Below are 21,624 nucleotides of genomic sequence, written 5' to 3' on the forward strand. Positions count from 1 at the left end.
TATTTGTGTGTGTGTGTATATATATATAGATACATATATATATATATATATATATATATATATATATATTTATTATTTTTTTTGCCGTAAACACTGGTTTAATGTCACTCTCCTTTTCCCAGTAAGATGACTTGCACTCCGGCTGATTGTGCTCAGAACAACATTTATTATTGCTCCATCAGAGAGCAACGACGGAAACACCCAAGACATTTTGGCGTTACTCGCACATGGATCACGAGTAAAAGGGCATCGGCTCGTGAAGTTTTAAAACACAGTGAAAATGACATAAACAAGGGACACTCACGTTTCCAAGTTACCGACAGATCCATAGCGGCCATTTTCAAATGTCCAACTCTTCTCATACGTGCATAGGAACCAAGAACATGTTTAAGTACAGACATCTAAGTCCTATACTGGTACACATATAAGATAAAATAACAATAAAGAGTCCATAGTTTCAGGGAAATTCCACATCTCATCTTGAAGTCAGACAAATTCATTGCATCATAGAATTTCCTGTAATTGTAATTACTAAAATAAAGTAGGCAACAATAAACCAGATATATTCATTAAAACTACATAAATGCGAGAAGCGCTGAAACGTGTTGGGGGTTTCTGTGGTTGCTGTCTGATGGAGCAATAATAAGTGTCGTTGTGAGCACAATCAGCTGGAGTGCACGTCATCTTACTGGTGAGAGCTGCGTGACATTAATCCAGTCTGTACTGCAAGTACCGTAGAGGGACCCCAAACCCGGACGTGGGTGGCAGCAAGACGGGTGATAGACACACACACACACACACATATATATATATACATATATATGTGTGTGTGTGTAACATAAATGTACAGCTAAAGTTAGAGTTTAGCAGTGGGTAGGGGTACAGAGAGGTAAGAGTAGTAGCAAAGAAAGGTAAGGGTAATTTTAGGGCTTATGACCTCACATATTACATCACTCATGACATGTTCTATGACATAATTTATGACATCACTGAAGACATCTCAAATGGCATGATTGATGTTATCACTGATGATACCATCCAATTGGTGTGTTAGTTTGTTATTATCGTTTACGTAGTGGGGGGTAGCTACCATACTACTTTTCTACCTACTTATGTACAGCCTGTGTCCAGCTAATGGATGTGTTTACAAAATGCATGTGCTTCTAATGCATCATAGGGGTGTAGAGGTATTAAACACATTATAAATATTTGTATTGAAGAGAAACTCCGTGTGCAGATAAGAGCTGACAACTTGTGTCCAGTCTGTTCCACACAAGTTTTTCAGTTCTGCAGAAAAAGTTTCAAACAGAGCAAAGATTCTACATAGTAGATACTAAGTATTGTAAGCACTCTTGAGTTATTAGACAGATCAACTCAGCATGACAATTTTACATCACATAAAAGACTGTGTGCACCAGGTTTTTAACCTATGTACGTATGCTTGTTTTGCTTCAGAAGAGGTTTTGTAAAGTTTTTATCACACTATGAAGGCACCTTCAGACCTTGGTTATTTAAACGAATAGTGTGTTTTTGACAAGTGCTGCATATAGTGTACACTGTCCTTAATAAATACCTTTTTAATGCTATGTTGTGTATTTCACATGAGAGTTTCACTGTCAGCAAACTGTTGTACAGACTAAACTCCCTCCATAGAGTAAAACCTGTTTACAGTACGCACCTTCTAATCATATCCACATAATTTCTGAATGTAGGTTCGGCAACTGTGAGGGGTTTGATCCAGATAAAAACTGTCATTAGTAGGGCATTCATTTTGGAACAAACAAGTATTTTAAGGAATTTGGTTTTCTCTGAACAGTTGTATACATATTGAACACTCTGTGCAATGAGGGTTTCCCATATATCTGTCTGCGGTTGATTGTTAATGTGAACTAGGCTACCCGTGAGTTGTCAATGCTGCACGTAACACATGCTTGCTGCATCTATGGGAGTCATACATGTGCTGGCATTAACAATGCTTTATATTATCCTGAGCTGTTTTGTACTTACTTTCAGGCCTCTAATGTCATATTAGTTTACAGAGTAATATGTACAAAAGACGCTTAGATGACGTCAACAGCAATGTGACCAATGATGTCACCAATGATATCATAAAACATGAGTGATGTAATATGGGAGGTAGGAAGCACTGCATGGCGGAGGCGCAAGTTAATTGCTTCAAAATGTTAATGTTGTCACTGACATATTCAGCTAACTGTAACGCTACTCAATTTCTAAGTTTTTTAACAATAAAAACCGATCTTGTAATCACACCTTACTATAACATTATTTTAACCTTTTGCTTTTTCAGTGAAATTCTTGTGCTTTGTAACATAAAGTACTATTTTATTATCAAATGTCAAATCAAACCGATAATGCACATGGCCTTCGAAAGAGTCCCTTGAACCCATGCGTCCAGATACCAAAATATTTTTGGAGCTGAATATCTGAAAAACTACTGAACTGATTTACACCAAATCACAACAAGCACAATATGCGAACCACAATTTAGCATCCTGCCAAATTTGGTGTAATTCCATTGAGCAGTTTTTGCTCTAGCCCTGCCTAAAGAAGTCTATGAAAAATGCAGGGAAATTAGCTTTTTGACCCACCCTTTTTTCTTAGTACCTGCTTGACAGATCACCCCGAAACTTTCCAGGAAGGGGCTGAAGTGAACTCGCATTCTTGGGGAGGAAAGTTTCATGAAGATTCATTAAATGGTACCAAAGTTATTATATATATATATATATATATATATATATATATATATATATATATATATATATATGAGAGAGAGCCTGAGGGGTGTTCTACTTACCTAATTATATTTACCATGTGTGGTAAAGGCTGTGTGAAAAAGGCATGCATGGTAAAGACATACATTGCAATATACAATTGTTATATGTGTCTTGGCTTGGTTGAATCTGTTTTTTGAAAAGGCTGATCAGAGATATATCACAGCAGCTTATATCACACCTACCTGGAGGGATCTGTTGACATATGTCTTCAGGGAACGCGCTTGCATGCATTTCTGTAATCACTGTGGTGCAAGGTTCCCGGTCCCTCTGCCCCGCTACCTTGCTTCACCCTGTGCGATCTGTCTGTTCTTTGTTCAACCTCTGCCAGCTCTCTCTGTGCCACACAACCGTCTCTTCTTGCCCTGTGTGTGCCTCCTTGGCCGGCCGTGTCTCCTTTACCCTGCCACCCTCTGTGCCCCATATTCCCCTGCATACCCCCTACCTGTGCCCCCACTGAACTGTCTCTCCTTTCCCTCCCCCTTTGGACTTGTCTGTCCTGGGCTCCCTAGCACTCTTCCTGTGCCCCCCTTTACAATGTTCTGTGTGCCCCACTAGCCCGGTCTTCCAGCCTTAAGCCTCCCTAACCTCTCTGTGCGTCCCCTTCAGTGCCTGCACCCTGCTGCCTTGTGTCACCTGATGCCCATTTTGCCCTCTTTACCGGGACCCCCACGGTGCCTTCCCTCATCCTCTTTCTCTCTGCCCCCAGTGTTTCCTTGTGCCCCTTTGCCTGCCTAACCCATGCCATCTTTGCCTGTATCCCTCTCCATCCTTGCCATCTGTTTGTTTGCCCTTCCTTTCTATTTCTCCTGTTCTCTCCCTATGACCACTTGCTGCCTCCCTGAGCCCCCTCACCACATAGGCCCCTTAGCCTTCTCTCTTCCATTGCCCCTTTATTGTGGCCCCTATGACCTTTTGCGCAACATAGCATCTGCCAGTGGCGTAACAAAGGCCTCTGCAGCCCCCGCAGTGCAGGGATACCCTGAGCTCCAGGGCCCCCCCTCAGTACAGCACCCTGGCCTGAGAACTCCTTAGTGAGCTCAGAGGGGGGAGGTTGGGGGGGGGGGGGTGTACCTCCATGAACTTTGTAGGGGGGTCTCCTCAAGTTTTGTTATGCTACTGGTCCATGTCTTCTCCTTGTGCCCCCTTGTTTTCTCACTGTTCCCCTTTTGCTGATATTGCGCCCTTTTCCTGCTCCCTTAGAACCAGTTTCCCTGTATCCCTTTGTCTCGCACCTCCTCGTTTTTTTTTTTTTTTTTTTGCAGTTTTATATAGGGCATACTCGACCCAGTGGAGCACTTTACATGATCACGGGTTACATTACACAAGGACACATTCATTTATATTTTTTGGGGAGGCACGGGAGATAAAGTGATTTGCCCAGAATCACAGGATGTTGAGCTGATGCCGAAACTCGAGTCTGGTTCCCCAGCCTTCAAAGTCTGCCGCTGTTTCTCCCTAGGCCCCCTTACGCTCTCTGTGAGCCACTTTTCTATGCTCCTGACGCTGGTGGCGTCTCCTTTACTTGTCACATTCTTAGTCTCTATGGTCCCTCCCTATGACCCCTCTGGACTCTCCTTCTCCCCCGCCCTGTCCTGCTCTCTCATGCCTCTTGCTATGCCCCCTTGACCTCTTGCCATGCCCCTTGACCTCTTTCCATGTCCCCTGACCTCTTGCCATGCCCCTTGACCTCTTTCCATGTTCTCTTGACCTCTTTCTAAGCCCCATTGGCCTCTTTCCATGTCCCCTCGACCTCTTTCATGCCCCCTTGACCTCTTACTAGGACTCTTTGACCACTTTCTATTCCCCCTTGACATCTTCTCAATGCTCATCTGCTGTCTGCGTTTTTTTTCGCCCACTTTGCTCTATATCAATGCCCTATGCCCTCTCCCTATGCCTTTTGCCCTCTCCTGGTGCCACCTTTGCCCAGTCTCCCCCATGACACTTACCCCCCACACACACAGCAGTGCCGCATCTATTTGCCCTCTCTGCTCTCTTCAGAACTCCCTTTCCCTACTCTCTCTGCATCCTCTGCCCCATCAACCCCTCGCAGGGGTGAAATGAAACATAAAAAGAAACTCCCCTGTGCCCTTTATTACCCCTGTCCCTTGCCCTTTGTACGGTCTCTTCCCGGGCCTCTCAGCCACTGCCCCTTCTCTCCTTGGCCTCTCATCCTCTCCCCGCTCTTCCTCTGCCCCTTCTAACCTAGGTTCTCAGCCTCTCCTCGCGCTCTCCCATGCTCTTTTTCTGCTGGGCCTCTCTGCCTCTCCCCACGCCTCCTTTGCCCCTTCTCTCCCCTGGCCTCTCCCCGCGCCTCCTTTGCCCATTCTCTCCCCAGCCCTCTCAGCGTCTCCCCGCTCTTCCTCTGTCCCTTCTCTCCCCGAGCCTCTCAGTATCTTCTCTGCCCCTTCGCTCCCCGGGCCTCTCAGTATCTCCTTTTCCCCTTCTCCCCACCCCCCCGGGCCTCTCAGTATCTCCTCTGCTCCTTCGCTCCCCGGGCCTCTCTCCTCTGCCCCTTGTCTCCCCGGGCCTCTCAGTATCTCCTATGCCCCTTCTCCCCGGGCCTCTCAGCCTCTCCTCTGCCCCTTCTCCCCCGGGCCTCTCAGTATCTCCTCTGCCCCTTCTCGCCCCGGGCCTCTCAGCCTCTCCTCTGCCCCTTCTCTCCCGGGCCTCTCAGTATCTCCTCTGCCCCTTCTCTCCCGGGGCCTCTCAGTATCTCCTCTGCCCCCTCTCTCCTCTGCCCCTTCTCTCCCCAGGCCTCTCAGCCTCTCCTCTGCCCCTTCTCGCCCCGGGCCTCTCAGTATCTCCTCTGCCCCTTCTCTCCCGGGGCCTCTCTCCTCTGCCCCTTCTCTCCACAGGCCTCTCAGCCTCTCCTCTGCCCCTTCTCCCCCGGGCCTCTCAGTATCTCCTCTGCCCCTTCTCTCCCGGGCCTCTCAGTATCTCCTCTGCCCCTTCTCTCCCGGGCCTCTCAGTATCTCCTCTGCCCCTTCGCTCCCCGGGCCTCTCAGTATCTCCTCTGCCCCTTCGCTCCCCGGGCCTCTCAGTATCTCCTCTGCCCCTTCTCTCCCGGGCCTCTCAGTATCTCCTCTGCTCCTTCTCTCCCGGGGCCTCTCTCCTCTGCCCCTTCTCTACCCGGGCCTCTCAGCCTCTCCTCTGCCCCTTCTCCCCCGGGCCTCTCAGTATCTTCTCTGCCCCTTCACTCCCCGAGCCTCTCAGTATCTTCTCTGCCCCTTCTCTCCCCGAGCCTCTCAGTATCTTCTCTGCCCCTTCGCTCCCCGGGCCTCTCAGTATCTCCTTCTCCCCACCCCCCCCCGGGCCTCTCAGTATCTCCTCTGCTCCTTCGCTCCCCGGGCCTCTCTCCTCTGCCCCTTCTCTCCCGGGGCCTCTCTCCTCTGCCCCTTCTCCCCCGGGCCTCTCAGTATCTCCTCTGCCCCTTCTCTCCCGGGCCTCTCAGTATCTCCTCTGCCCCTTCTCTCCCGGGCCTCTCAGTATCTCCTCTGCCCCTTCTCTCCCGGGCCTCTCAGTATCTCCTCTGCCCCTTCTCTCCCGGGCCTCTCAGTATCTCCTCTGCCCCTTCGCTCCCGGGCCTCTCAGTATCTCCTCTGCTCCTTCTCTCCCGGGGCCTCTCTCCTCTGCCCCTTCTCTACCCGGGCCTCTCAGCCTCTCCTCTGCCCCTTCTCCCCCGGGCCTCTCAGTATCTCCTCTGCCCCTTCTCTCCCGGGCCTCTCAGTATCTCCTCTGCCCCTTCTCCCCCGGGCCTCTCAGTATCTCCTCTGCCCCTTCTCTCCCGGGGCCTCTCTCCTCTGCCCCTTCTCTCCACAGGCCTCTCAGCCTCTCCTCTGCCCCTTCTCCCCCGGGCCTCTCAGTATCTCCTCTGCCCCTTCTCTCCCGGGCCTCTCAGTATCTCCTCTGCCCCTTCTCTCCCGGGCCTCTCAGTATCTCCTCTGCCCCTTCTCTCCCGGGCCTCTCAGTATCTCCTCTGCCCCTTCTCTCCCGGGCCTCTCAGCCTCTCCTCTGCCCCTTCTCCCCCGGGCCTCTCAGTATCTCCTCTGCCCCTTCTCTCCCGGGCCTCTCAGTATCTCCTCTGCCCCTTCTCTCCCGGGCCTCTCAGTATCTCCTCTGCCCCTTCTCTCCCGGGCCTCTCAGTATCTCCTCTGCCCCTTCTCTCCCGGGCCTCTCAGCCTCTCCTCTGCCCCTTCTCCCCCGGGCCTCTCAGCCTCCCCCTCCCGTCCTCGGCTCAGGCTGACTGACGCCCACACCGCGCTGCTGCCGGGCTCCGCGCCAGCGCCTCGCACAGCTCCCGGCCCAGGGAGGCAGGAAGAGCGATCCGAGGCCGGAGCCAGCAGTGCGTGTGACCGAGGCTCGGACCCAGCCATCCCCGGCCCTGCTCCCGCAGCCACCCCGGGCCCGCGCCCCCGAGACCCCCAGCTCCCCGGAAGAGCCGCCACTTGTTGCTGCCAGGAGCCGGATCCGGTGCACGGAGCCTAGCCGCGGAGGAGGCACCGCACCGGGCCAGGGAGAGCGCCCCGGGCCGCGGCAGGTGCCAAGCCACCTCCCAGCAGCGGAGCGGGCTCCGGGCGCCCCCAGGTGAGCCCTCCCCGGAGCACCCATCCTTCACAGGCGACAGCTGGCACCTCCCCGGGACTGGGCACCGTTAGCTGCCGGACGCACAGCTCCTGCACTTTGTACAACTGACTCCGTGCACGAGTCCCGGTACAGCGCCTTGCACTCTCCTGCACCAGGGACGCCGTGCCCCAGTCCTGGTACAGCGCCTTGCACTCTCCTGCACCAGGAACCCCGTGCCCCAGTCCTGGTACAGCGCCTTGCACTCTCTCCTGCACCAGGAACCCCGTGCCCCAGTCCTGGTACAGCGCCTTGCACTCTCTCCTGCACCAGGAACCCCGTGCCCCAGTCCTGGTACAGCGCCTTGCACTCTCTCCTGCACCAGGAACCCCGTGCCCCAGTCCTGGTACAGCGCTTTGCACTCTCCTGCGCTAGGGGCGCCGTGCACGAGTGCTGGTACAGCGCCCTGCACTCTCTCCTGCACCAGGGACGCCGTGCAATAGTCTCGCTTCAGTGCCCTGCTCTCTGCCCAGCCCGGACACGGTGCCCTTCTTCCCGCTCTGGCAGCCCTGTACCCTCCTGGCGCTAGGCTCCTGGTGGGCACCGGATCTTGGACGCCTCACCCTGCGCCCACTTTCGAGGGCAGGGGGCGCAGCCCTGCCGACTGACTTTCTGGGCATTTTCTGTGAACTTTCCATTCCACATTGGCGTGCACTCTATGGACCCCGTGCACCGCTGCTTGTGAAAACCCAGTGGACACCACTTGCACAGGGCGCAGCACGCACCAGTGCCTGCAGTTTCCGTACATTGTGCACTTTCCTCTGGACACTACCATACGGGCGCTTGCAGGATCATTTTGGCAACCTGCGTGCGATTTCTGGACTTTGCATCGCTCTGTGCAGTTTCTGGGCACGGTACAGACTTTCGCGTTGAGTTTGGACAGTTTGGGCATCTTTCCTTAACTTCGCAGCGGTCAGACGGTGCATCATCTGCTACAGTGCCTAGAAACTGTGTCATCAGTTAAAACAGCTTGTGCAGCCCGTGTGGATCATTTGCGGTACTTCCTGAAAGCAGTGCGCACCGCTTACGGTAGTGGCTGCACTTCTTGGGTACGCTTTGCGGCCGTTTGTGAACTCTGCTCAGCTTGATGGAGTATTTCAACACTTTGTGCAACTTTTGATACAGTTTCTGAACATTATTGCATCGTCTGCTGCAATTCCTCAACACTTTGCGCAGTGGGCTTCATTTTCGCCACACTTCGTGCGCCATTTCCGGCACTTCTGGACACATTGTTTCCGATCACTTTCTGCAGCGCCCTTGGCAGCTTCTTAGCGCTTTCTGCGGCGCTACCGGAGCCTCCTTGGCCTTTCACCACCCCCAGACGGCCGGAGCAGTGAGCGCCCCGTCGGCGGCCCCGGGGCCGGGCAGCGGCGGTCCCCGCCCGCGGAGCATGGAGGTGCAGATCGGGCTGGGCGGCCTCTACGGGAACCAGCAGCCGCCGTCCAAGTTCATCCGCGGGGCCTTCGAGAACCTCTTCCAGAGCGTGAGGGAGGCCTTCCAGAGCTCCCGGGAGTCCGGCGGAGGAGGCCCCGAGGCACCGGCCCACGCCGCCTGGCGGTACGCGGAGGAGCCCCGAGGCCCCGCGCAGAGCCCGGAGGGCGCCGCCAGTCCCGCCCCCGAGGAGCCCGCAGACGCGCAGCCCGCCCCGCTGGGCCCCACCGCCTTCCCGGCGCTGAAGGAGATCCTGGGGGACGGGACCACCTCCGCCGCCGCCACCCCCGAGGGGCCCGCAGAGGAGGGCCCCAAGGACGGCGTCAGCATCTCGGAGAGCGCGCAGGAGCTGTGCAAGGCCGTCTCCGTCTCCCTGGGCCTGAGCATGGAGGAGGCGCTGGAGCAGCTGGGCGCCGCGGAGCAGGGCCCGCAGTCCCGCGGAGACTGCATGTACGCGCAGCCGCAGGCCGAGGCGGGCCGCGGGGCCCCCGAGGAGCCCGACAAGGCCTACGCCGCCCCCGGCCCCCTGGCGCTCTACAAGCCGCCCCAGGCCTACGCCGCGGAGCCGGGCCCCGGCTACCAGACCTACAACCTGCAGTTCACGCTGGCCCCGCACGGGCGCATCAAGCTGGAGAGCCCGCTCGAGTTCGGCGCCGGAGCCACCTGGGCCGGGGCCACCTGCCGCTACGGAGACTACTGCGGCCCGGGCCCCGCCGCCGCCGCCTCCGCCTGGCAGCACTACCCCGAGGAGCCGCTGCTGGCCGCCGAGCTGGGGCCCTACACCTACAGCCGCGCCCCGCCGGCCGAGGGCCCCTCCGCCGCCGGAGACGGGCTGCCCGCCGACGGCTGGTACCCGGCCCCCGCCGGGGTCATGATGGGCCGGGTGCAGTACCCCTGCGTCAAGCCCGAGCACAACCCCTGGATGGACGGCTACCCCGGGATCTACGGCGACCTACGGTGAGTACTGCGCGGGGCCTCGGGGGCGGGGACTGGGGTACTGTCTGCACTCATTTTTATCTCAGGGGTTGGCATCAGTACTGTCTGTATTATCACTTGTCACATGGGTTGGCATCAGTACCGTCTGCACTATTCATCGTCACAGGTTGGCATCAGTACTGCCTGTACTGCTAATCTCAGGGGTTGGCATCTACTGTCTGTATTATCACTTGTCACATGGGTTGGCATCAGTACCGTCTGCACTATTCATCGTCACAGGTTGGCATCACTACTGTCTGTACTGCTAATCTCAGGGGTTGGCATCTACTGTCTGTATTATCACTTGTCACATGGGTTGGCATCAGTACCGTCTGCACTATTATTCGTCACACGGGTTGGCATCAGTACCGTCAGCACTATTAATCGTCACACGGGTTGGCATCAGTACTGTTGTACTACTAATCTCATGGGTTGGCATCAGTACTGTTTACACTATTGCTCATCTCATGGGTACAGTGCACGTGGAGGATGGCAGTGCACATGGAGCACGTGACAGGAACGTGCACTGCACATGGATTGTGCACAACACTGGAGCCACGGAGCACATGATGACATGACAGTGCACAGCACATGGATTGTGCAACCATATGCATCGCTTTAGGGTCATTATATGGCACACTAGGGACACTGCACATAGATCATATGGTATGAAAGTGCATGGCACATGGATTGTGCCACCATGTGCATTGCCTTAGGGTCATTATATGGCACACTAGGGACACTGCACATAGATCATATGGTATGAAGGTGCATGGCACATGGATTGTGCCACCATGTGCATTGCCTTAGGGTCATTGGCACACTAGAGGCAATGCACCTGGATCGCATGGTATAAAAGTGCATTGCACATGGATTGTGCAATCATGTGCATTGTCTTAGGGTCATTATATGGCACACTAGGGACACACCACGCAGATCACATGGTATGGAAGTGCATTGCACATGGATTGTGCAACCATGTGCATTGCCTTAGGGTTATTGGCACAGTAGAGGCAATGCACCTAGATCGCACGGTATAAAAGTGCATTGCACATGGATTGTGCCACCATGTGCATTGCCTTAGGGGCATTATAAGTAAGATCATCTAGGGGTACGCCCAAGTTACCCTAATACGACTGGGCAGCAAGAATGAAAAGACGTATTAGAGAAAAATCATATATTTCAGTTCGTTAATAACCTGAATTAGTCACCGGATAGACCATTAAATTAGAAAAGGATTTTTATTTTTTAGTTGTTGTATCGTGATCTTTGTTTGCTCGCGGTCCCCGGGTTCGTTAATATTTACACTCTCAACACAAGGACATCAAACATCTGACTAGATAATATAAACACATGGATTACAACACAGTCGTTAGCAAATCCGATCCCCTTTCCTGATTTACATCGTTCATAGCTGTACTGCTGATTTATATGACACCATGGGCATTGCCTTGGGGTCACTACATGGCACAGTGGGGTACACTGAACCTGGAGCGCAAGGCGTGAAAGTGCACTGCACAAGGATTGTGGACACCATGGGCATTGCCTTGGGGTCACTACATGGCACAGTGGGGTACAGTGAACCTGGAGCACATAGTGTGAAAGTGCACTACACAAGGATAGTGCACACCATGGGCATTGCCTTGGGGTCACTACATGGCCCAGGGGGGTACACTGAACCCAGAGCGCAAGGCGTGGACGTGCACTGCACAAGGATTGTGCACACCATGGGCATTGCCTTGGGGTCACTACATGGCACAGTGGGGTACAGTGAACCCGGAGCACATGGCGTGAAAGTGCACTACACAAGGATAGTGCACACCATGGGCATTGCCTTGGGGTCACTACATGGCCCAGGGGGGTACAATGAACCCAGAGCGCAAGGCGTGGACGTGCACTGCACAAGGATTGTGCACACCATGGGCATTGCCTTGGGGTCACTACATGGCACAGTGGGGTACACTGAACCTGGAGCGCAAGGCGTGAAAGTGCAATGCACAAGGATTGTGGACACCATGGGCATTGCCTTGGGGTCACTACATGGCACAGTGGGGTACAGTGAACCCGGAGCACATGGCGTGAAAGTGCACTACACAAGGATAGTGCACACCATGGGCATTGCCTTGGGGTCACTACATGGCCCAGGGGGGTACACTGAACCGAGAGCGCAAGGCATGAACGTGCACTGCACAAGGATTGTGCACACCATGGGTATTGCCTTGGGGTCACTACATGGCCCAGTGGGGTACACTGAACCGAGAGCGCAAGGCGTGGACGTGCACTGCACAAGGATTGTGCACACCATGGGCATTGCCTTGGGGTCACTACATGGCCCAGGGGGGTACAATAAACCTGGAGTGCAAGGCGTGAAAGTGCACTGCACAAGGATTGTGCACACCATGGGCATTGCCTTGGGGTCGCTACATGACACAGCGAGGTACACTGAACCCGGAGCGCAAGGCATGAACGTGCACTGCACAAGGATTGTGCACACCATGGGCATTGCCTTGGGGTCACTACATGGCACAGTGGGGTACACTGAACCTGGAGCGCAAGGCGTGAAAGTGCACTGCACAAGGATTGTGCACACCATGGGCATTGCCTTGGGGTCACTACATGGCACAGGGGGGTACAATGAACCCAGAGCGCAAGGCGTGGACATGCACTGCACAAGGATTGTGCACACCATGGGCATTGCCTTGGGGTCACTACATGGCACAGTGGGGTACACTGAACCCGGAGCACAAGGCGTGAACGTGCACTGCACAAGGATTGTGCACACCATGGGCATTGCCTTGGGGTCACTACATGGCCCAGGGGGGTATACTGAACCCAGAGCGCAAGGCGTGGACGTGCACTGCACAAGGATTGTGCACACCATGGGCATTGCCTTGGGGTCACTACATGGCCCAGGGGGGTACAATAAACCTGGAGCGCAAGGCGTGAAAGTGCACTGCACAAGGATTGTGCACACCATGGGCATTGCCTTGGGGTCGCTACATGACACAGCGAGGTACACTGAACCCGGAGCGCAAGGCATGAACGTGCACTGCACAAGGATTGTGCACACCATGGGCATTGCCTTGGGGTCACTACATGGCACAGTGGGGTACACTGAACCTGGAGCGCAAGGCGTGAAAGTGCACTGCACAAGGATTGTGCACACCATGGGCATTGCCTTGGGGTCACTACATGGCACAGGGGGGTACAATGAACCCAGAGCACAAGGCGTGGACGTGCACTGCACAAGGATTGTGCACACCATGGGCATTGCCTTGGGGTCACTACATGGCACAGTGGGGTACACTGAACCCGGAGCACAAGGCGTGAACGTGCACTGCACAAGGATTGTGCACACCATGGACATTGCCTTGGGGTCACTACATGGCCCAGGGGGGTACACTGAACCCAGAGCGCAAGGCGTGGACGTGCACTGCACAAGGATTGTGCACACCATGGGCATTGCCTTGGGGTCACTACATGACACAGTGGGGTACACTGAACCCGGAGCACAAGGCGTGAACGTGCACTGCACAAGGATTGTGCACACCATGGGCATTGCCTTGGGGTCACTACATGACACAGTGGGGTACACTGAACCCGGAGCACAAGGCGTGAACGTGCACTGCACAAGGATTGTGCACACCATGGGCATTGCCTTGGGGTCACTACATGACACAGTGGGGTACACTGAACCCGGAGCACAAGGCGTGAACGTGCACTGCACAAGGATTGTGCACACCATGGGCATTGCCTTGGGGTCCCTACATTGCACAGTGGGGTACACTGAACCAGCGTGAAAGTGCACTATACTGGAATAAATTAATTAAAAAGGCGCTGCACTTGGGCCGCGTTGTACAAGGATTGTGCACGTTGCACAATGGTCACTTTATGGCTCTCTAGAGACACTGCAGTTGGATCACACCTCTGTACCCTGCGCATGGGGTCGGTCTGGGCACAGTATCACTACAAACTGTGGCCACCACACTTGGACCCTGATTACAATACATGGCTAATTCCGGCCCAGGCGGATGTTCGCACCAGAAGCGGAAATCCAAGTAGGACAGATTTTGCCAAGGTGTCAGATGCACGTGGAATATTTACCCAAGTACAGGTTCCCCACCCTACGCCAAAAACACGCGGGAAATTATCTGGAGAGAAACGTTATCGAGAAATAATGTAGATTTCCCACATGTACCCTGGAGTGCGTTCGCCCGCTCGAGTGCATTCCTTGGTGCCGAAACTGGATTTCCCCCCCGTATTGCCATAAACCTGCGGGCAGAGGGGGCCCCCGGTGAACATGGGCAGATCCCACAAGTGCAGCAATTAGTTCCCTCTTTGGCATCATGTTTTATGATTAATCAGCAGTTTGCACTCAAAGTGGAGCAAACACCTTTCCGGCCTTCACCCAACTAACTGCAGGCGGTCTAGTATTTGTTCCCTTATTGTTTGTCTCTCTGGTTGTTTTATGCCCTTCAGGCGTTCTCGTGCAGTTTACCTCACGTGTCACTAAAGTGCACTTTACATTTTAGCTACACATAAAATAGAACAAATAGGTCTGTAGTCGCAACGGAGTTTTCGCCAACCCCTGGCTCACTAGTGCACTGCGCGCGAGGGACCCCGCGTGATGGAGGTGACACAAGTGGGACATTCAGTGCCTCCTCGCGGGGGCACGCAGTACGCTACAGTGTGAAATAAAGGCAGCAAAAACACAGCTGCAAAATACTGACTGCTGAATTATCTGCTGTGTACCAATGTCTTCGACTAAAAACACTGATATGCACTTTCCAAGTGCGAAGCCCCTGCCCTCGAACAGGCCATAAAAGTATCTCGTCCTGTCGAAAGTGTAAAGTGAACTTAGCTGGATGTAGGATTTTAAATACCTAACCTAATGAGATATGTATATTATTTGTTTGATGTGTATACTCAGTGTTATTTTCACATGGATCGTGCACGGGGAGGAGAGCCCCGCACATTGGGCATCGGTATACTTCACACGGTGCACACTGCACGGAGTCCAGTCATCCCGGGGCACTGAGCGCACATTTAACAACTGAGCACTGTGCCACCGGGCACTGCACACAGATCTCTCACTACACGAGCCCTGAAATGCCACACAGTGGAAACTGACGGGTGTAGACGTTTACTCTATATCAACCTTTTGTTTGTATGTGTGCACGCACATCTATACGCTTCTGTACGTGATATTGGCATTTATGGGTGTGTTTATTTGGTTTATAATTGAAAACATGCACCATACGTGTATGTGTTTGCATTTTATATCCTGCTAATATTAACTATAATTATGGTTGCGCTTTTAATAAGGCATATATTTTTGATGTTTTCTATTCATGTGTATATGGTACTTTTTGAAGAATGTTTATTTGTGGACTGGAAGGATCGCGTGCGTGCTTCCTGCCTTTCTGTTCACTCCCACGGAATGGGGTTTTCCCCCGGACCGCTGTGATTTTAAACTCGTCGCGTTAGTATCGGTGTCACCTTGCGGTTCTGAAAACTTTCCCCGAATTTGTGGAAAGTGGGCTGTTTGTACATTTGTGGTGTTACTGGCGGGCTCTTGAGGTGCTAGTGGGGTGTTGACTTGTGTGTGAACAGATAAGACGATGCCTGTCAGGTTACACACTGCAAGATTACAAAGTGGCCCAAGGCCGTGCCAAGCCGCGTTGCGCGGGTGCGCATCTTGTCTTCCGCAGCTAAGCATTCGGCGCAACTCGATTCTTTTTCTTGACAATTTACTCGCTGGAACCGCGGAATCGAGGGGACGTTAGGCCAGACACAGCTCGTGTTGTGGGCTGCATGTGGCTTCCATGTACACGCTTGCATTGCATGTAACAGTGCGCTTTGTGAACGCGTGCAAGGACGTTAATGACCAGCCCGGACATATAGGGGGGCAGGAGTTATCTGACCCAGGCGTTGGTATTGTCCAGTGAGGGAAGGGGCCATACTGTGCCCGTATAACTGTTATGTGTGTGCCGTTTGTCTTATAAAGCGCTGCACAAATGCCCTGTCGATATTATGTGATAACCCTGGTCTTAGACGTCCGTCAGTCGTTGGTTTATTACAGCGCGCAGAAGCGAACCACCATTATAGGCGCACTATGACTTCTATGGGGCATCATCGAAAATGCACAAGTTTAGGCTTTATATAGCACCCAAGCCTGTTGTCTACCCTGCTTCTAAGCGCTCCCTCAATTGGCAGTTAACACTCACATTGTGTTTGAGTTGGATAGTTGTGCATCATAATAAAGTGTTTTAATGTATTTTGGCGAGCTTGCCCCTGGTTTACTCGACCCCTTTCGGATGAGTGTCCATACGCGGGCCCCCTGGGTCGAAGTCGGGAAGGTGGCACTCGCCATGATCACTGGGGCGCAGGTACTGTAGGCCGAACCCGGGCCTCGGCTCTGAAACACGCCTCTGCAGCAGTTCTTCAGGGAGCACCGGCCTGTGACGGCAGCAGTATTTTTATACACGCAAAAAGTGAGGTATAGTTTGCGTTCCATGTACGAATATAATATTTGTACTTTCTAGATTTGTGTTGAAACAGAATGGCAAAGGCCCATTTTTTTTGTTGCAAGACCTCCGTGTTTTTAGCTGTCTTGCGGGGTCTCGCACAACGCAGCCCCTCTCAGCCATCGCGGTGTTACAGGTGTTGTGTTTTTTAGGCCAGTGCTCGTGGGTTTCGGGCATCTCTACGGGCCTCTTCTCTTCTGAAACTGATACAAAATGTGCTTAATACTCAATTATTTGTGTGCATTACTTTTTCAGGACTGAATACCTCGCAGCGTGAAGCATTGGGTCGCATTTGAGTTTTTGCAACTTTTTTCTAATTGTTAATTTCTTTGCCACAGAGTAGGAGTGACCCATTAACAACGGGGGATGTGTCATTCCATTGTGAATATTCGGTTGCTAATGTCTGGCGATTCCCCTTTATTTCAATTTTAATTATGGCTTTGGTGTTTTTTTTTAAACTAATTAATGGATCTTAGCATTCTAATGCTGGTATAACTTGACGAGTTTGCAACAGTGTAGCTGAATTGAGTTATTGCATATTTAAAGAAATACATTGATAGATTTCTAAGAATGTTCCTTCTTTCTATAACTTATACTTTTGCTTATATTTACTTTTTTTGTTCCCATTTATAAAATCACCCTTGATCAGCGTTTTTGAATATTTAGTTTGAAGAATATGTTCCCTGTGTTTTTAGTTTTGCATGACGTGTTACCTGTTCTTTAAAACTGAATAATACATCCCTCTGCCTCGCTCTGCCTGTTTATGTATATCAGTGCTATGCACTTTTTCATGCAGTGGGCATTTGTTTTGTTTTTTACAGGCATGGGACCGGAGGATTATCCTTACTTTTAAACCATTAGCCTGCATCTCGAGAGTAACAAAGAACGGGGCAAGTGCTGATTAATGTAAAGTACCATATTCTTACCGAGTCACATTATACCTTAAGCATCTGTTCCGAAGAAGAGGGTGTGCGGAAGATATACCAGCATAGTGAATATGTTTTTGCTCAGTTCTAATACCAGACATTTGGGGGCAAACGCAATGACTTGACTTGTGTCCGGTGACCTGAGTGACACCAGAAGGCAGCAGGCGATGCTTGGCATCCTTGGTACAGGTTAAATGCCACCTTACCTGTGTGGTCGGCAGAGCTGTGACATATCTCTGCGTTTCGACAGCAGAGGAAGGCCCTTGGCCCATGCCAGCAGCTTGGTTTCCAGCCCTCCCCAGGCCTTCTTACTGTCCTGGAAGGAGCCCGCGCCCTCCCTTTCCCGTGGGAGCACCCTTCACAGGCGCTGCAGCCTCTAAGCGCCTTTTAAGCAAGGCAGAGCACCTTTCAAGTGTAGACCTGTATCCACGAAAAGCCTTTCAAGTACACAACTCACCCCAACACATTTTTATTTCAATTATCTGAACAGGGAAATGCACTCCTTCCCCTTGGAGGGCTGGAGAGCATTTTTGGAGTAAGCAATGGTCCTGGGGTGTAAGGGACGGCCCAGTACTGGGGTACTCGCCCCCTCACTCGGAGCACTGGTTTGGGTCCGTCACTGCAGACATTTTGCCTCATGTGTTTCAACTTCCGCCTTGAAGTTCACGTTCAGGCTACAAAATGGCGGGAGCCTTGGGAGTGAAAACAAACTGAGCAGCACACACTGAATGGCCACAGCTGCGCAATTCGAAGCCCGCGCTGTGCCACGGCGGGGAAGGAGGCTAGTAAGGTGGCCTACGTGTTAGAGGTGCATTGGCGAGGTCCGCCACGCCACACAACACAACTTCACAGCCACCGGCTGGAGCGGGAACAACACGGGCCTCCTGTCAGCAGGCTCCGCAGTGTGTTTTTTATGTCTATGACGTGTTGCCCCTCGCCTGTGTTTGGCCTGACCTTTGTTAGGGCCTGGTTGGGTACATGTTGTCGGGCACTCAGCCGTTGCCATGGCTTGCGTACCAGTTAGTTTCTGTCCACAGAGCGAAACCAGTCGACACTCCACCCCAACACGCCACAAGCGTGGTGGGCGGAGAATTTTTTTAACAAAAATGTTCCATAACCATTGGCAGGTTTTGCGTCAGGTGCAGGGCACTTGGCCCTTTGTAAGTGAGTTAGGTCTAGGTGAAAAATAATTCAGATGCAATTTCTGTTTTGGAAAAAAAACAAGACTTTCCATTTTGTTTTGAGTGCATCATAGTGAAACACGGCTAGACTCTACCTGGCATTTAAACAAATACCCGGACGTTTTTGTGTTACTAAAATTAGACTGACCACCGTTGCTCACAGGTCAAAACTGTTTTCCATCCAATTGTAATTATGCATAACATGCATAGTCAAAACGAAGATACTGTGCCCACAGGCTGAAACCTCTAACGAGGCTTGCGACAGGATGTGAGAGCACGCTCGCTCGTTCAAGTCAGTTTTTTTTAAATTCACCGGTGTTACATTTTCGAGTTTTTTAACTCAAAAATATGAGGCATTGCTGTAGTGGTGCGATTTATTTGCATTGCCTAATAACTGCAATGAAACGCATTTCCAGGGCAAGACACAACAAAATGAATCACAAGAGGTTACTGAACCCAAAGATGTCTGTCATGGTGCACTTTGGAGATCTTGAGATCGTGGAAATGCACGGCTGTCTGTCCTTCCGTCTCCTACCCTGCGGACCAGTTCCCCCCGGGCCGGCCTCTGCCTCCCCTTCCAAGTTTAATCAAAAGGAACAAAAAATACTGCTGGTGTAAACATGTTATGAAGGCAAAACCAGCGGGAGTAGTCTGCAGCACAGCTATTTGCCTAGATAACTACTTACAAATGTATGTATACGTCATATTTTTCTCTAGTATTTTTATTTATATGTGCATATTTAGAGGTGTGTTTGCTTCCACATACTTATATTGGAAAGCGCGCTGCATGTTACTCAGAAGTTGACTTCACAAACACGTGTGCACCAACACAGTAGTGCAGACTGGCACAAAGTCATCATTGTGCTTGTCATCAGCGGCGCAGAGAACTTGTGTAATAATATGTGGACCCCCCCTTATGGTTCTGCTGATGGCAATGTGAGATCGTGCCCACCCGTGTGTGTGTGTGTGTGTGTGTGTATATATATATATATATATATATTTATATTTATATTTAGAGAGAGGTGGCATGGGGTACCATACTCTGTGCTATAAAATGGCCGCGGCCACCTATGATGAACCGTAAGGCCAGAGTAAAGAGGTCTGAAAGTGCCACCAGGGCCTCTAGATGTTACAATTGGCCCTTTATGTCCATTAGTTACTATTTATTCTTTTATATTACAAGTGATTTGTTTCGGACTTCCCGTTCATTGAGATCTGCTATTCTCTTAGTGAGATAAGTTTTACGGGAGTCATATAATAGTTATGACATAATTCGAGTGAAGTACGAGATCTGAACCTGTGCGTTAATATTGCCACAACAACACACTTGTAATTTATTTACTAAGGTAAATGTAGCAAATTACGTGGCCTGTGTAACATGATGGACCTTTATTAAAGGTGGTCAGCCGTGGGTCCTCAGCCACCTACCACGCTCCCAGTCTTGCTGCTTCCGCACACCCGGGCTGTACTGGACCAGTTTCGCCCACTCACCGGCGTGTACTCTGCTTCCCATGTTCTCTTCTTCCTTACCTAACCAATGCCCTACGCTATGTTGCGTATCGTGCCTACGTACCTCACGAGTAAATCACAGTTGTTCGAATTTACCTCAAGGAACCTCTCGTAGTTGCCAAACCCCCACCAACGTAATATGGTAGACTTCCATTCCTGCTCGGTTTTACTCCCGCTCTTGCCTCATTTTTACTTGCATTCATGTGTTTCCTCCCCTCGCCTATGTTCTTTTTGACTCTGATCAGATTTTAGTGCATTTCTTTTGCAACAGGTAGCCTTGATAAATACTAGATCAACTAAAAAGACACGTGTTTACTGTGTGAATTGTGGTTTAGTCTTTGCTGCTGTTTTCCTTATTCATAAAATGACCTAACTTCTAAAAAGATGGGAGCTTTGTGTGTTAACATCAGAAATTTGTAATTTTTTTGTCATCGCTTTTTTCCAGAAAATATATTTTTTATTGTTTTTCGATCGATAGATATTAATGTTACAAAACTGCGGGCGCATTGCAGTACATGGCCTTGCAAACAAACATGCAGACATAGGTGCCGACGATTACATAGTGAGTAAGGCCAACAATCGATTGTTACAGTACTCTGTAATAAGATTCTCTCAGCATAGGTAGTGCCGCTATTTACCTCTGCAGCAAGGGAATAAAAACAGTAGAACAAGACCAACATCCCACTAAACCAGAAGCAGCAGGCTATATGAGGAGTTTACTCCAGTGTTGCATGTAAGGGAGTAAGGTAGCACCGCCACTACAGGTGGTAGCGTAAGGAAGTATAGCCTGGGAAGGCGTGCTCAGGTTAATGCCTTTCTAGGTAAGTGGAAGGAAGGGAAGGGTTTTGTTAGGATACATCAGGGTTCTGCAAAGTCGGTCCCGGAGAGCCGGGTCCATGCCAGATTATTAGCATACCCACATTTAGAAAAATGTAGATTTCTGCAAAAGATCTCTTTTCTAAATGTGGATCTGCTAAAAATCTGGCATGGACCCGGCTCTCCAGGACCGACTTTGCAGAACCCTGGGATACATCGTAAGAGAGGTAATCTGGTGTTAAGCTATAAAGATTGGGGGTTCGTTCAAGCAGATCGGTGCCAAAGGGTAAAAGTGCCTGTGAGGTTACGTTGTGTTGTATGGGAATAAATTCATCAAATGTAGTAATTTGTTGTATCATCAAAGTAGATTTACGGTATTTTTCTAAACCAGGCTAACATACAATTTTTGGATTAATATTGTTATACTAGACTCATATATCATTAGCAATCAAACTCTGGGCATTTTAGAGACCGTTTGAGGGTGGACTTTTCATTCTTGCCTCCGAGTCGTTCGCGCTGCACAGTGGTCGTGACTGAAGAACATGGGATAAGGGTCTACCTCACCAGTTAGACCCTAATGACTTTATATTTTCAAGGCTTTCTACCCGATGAAGAGCTGAGAGAAGCAGCGCTGAATAAAACTCACAGATAGTTTATAAATAAATTGAGAAATGAAAACCAAAGCCAGCTTCACCTTATAAATTCTGACCTAGAAACTCAATGGATATTTCTTATACTTAGTCATTCTGTTCCTTATCTTCTATTCCATTTCTCTACCACCAGAAGTTAAGTACAATTAGTTTAATTTCAGCTCTTTTTACTTCATTAGATTGTGTATAAACAT

At 51.0% G+C, this 21,624-nt stretch overlaps 1 protein-coding gene and 1 long non-coding RNA gene across 4 annotated transcripts in view; one reads left to right on the forward strand and one right to left on the reverse strand.

The window, feature by feature from the left end:
* Window positions 1-21,624, reverse strand: part of LOC138261339 (uncharacterized) — a 238,584-nt gene that overhangs the window by 168,251 nt on the left and 48,709 nt on the right. The window lies entirely within an intron of this gene.
* The window catches only part of AR (androgen receptor), a 351,022-nt gene continuing 336,481 nt past the window's right edge, over window positions 7,084-21,624 (forward strand). Inside the window, exon 1 of the mRNA XM_069210179.1 lies at window positions 7,084-9,803. Coding sequence (XP_069066280.1) covers window positions 8,806-9,803 — 998 coding nt within the window. The 5' untranslated portion in view covers window positions 7,084-8,805. The remainder of the gene's footprint in view (window positions 9,804-21,624) is intronic.

The sequence above is a fragment of the Pleurodeles waltl genome, chromosome 2_1 (genome assembly GCF_031143425.1).
Source record: "Pleurodeles waltl isolate 20211129_DDA chromosome 2_1, aPleWal1.hap1.20221129, whole genome shotgun sequence".
NCBI lineage: Eukaryota > Metazoa > Chordata > Amphibia > Caudata > Salamandridae > Pleurodeles > Pleurodeles waltl.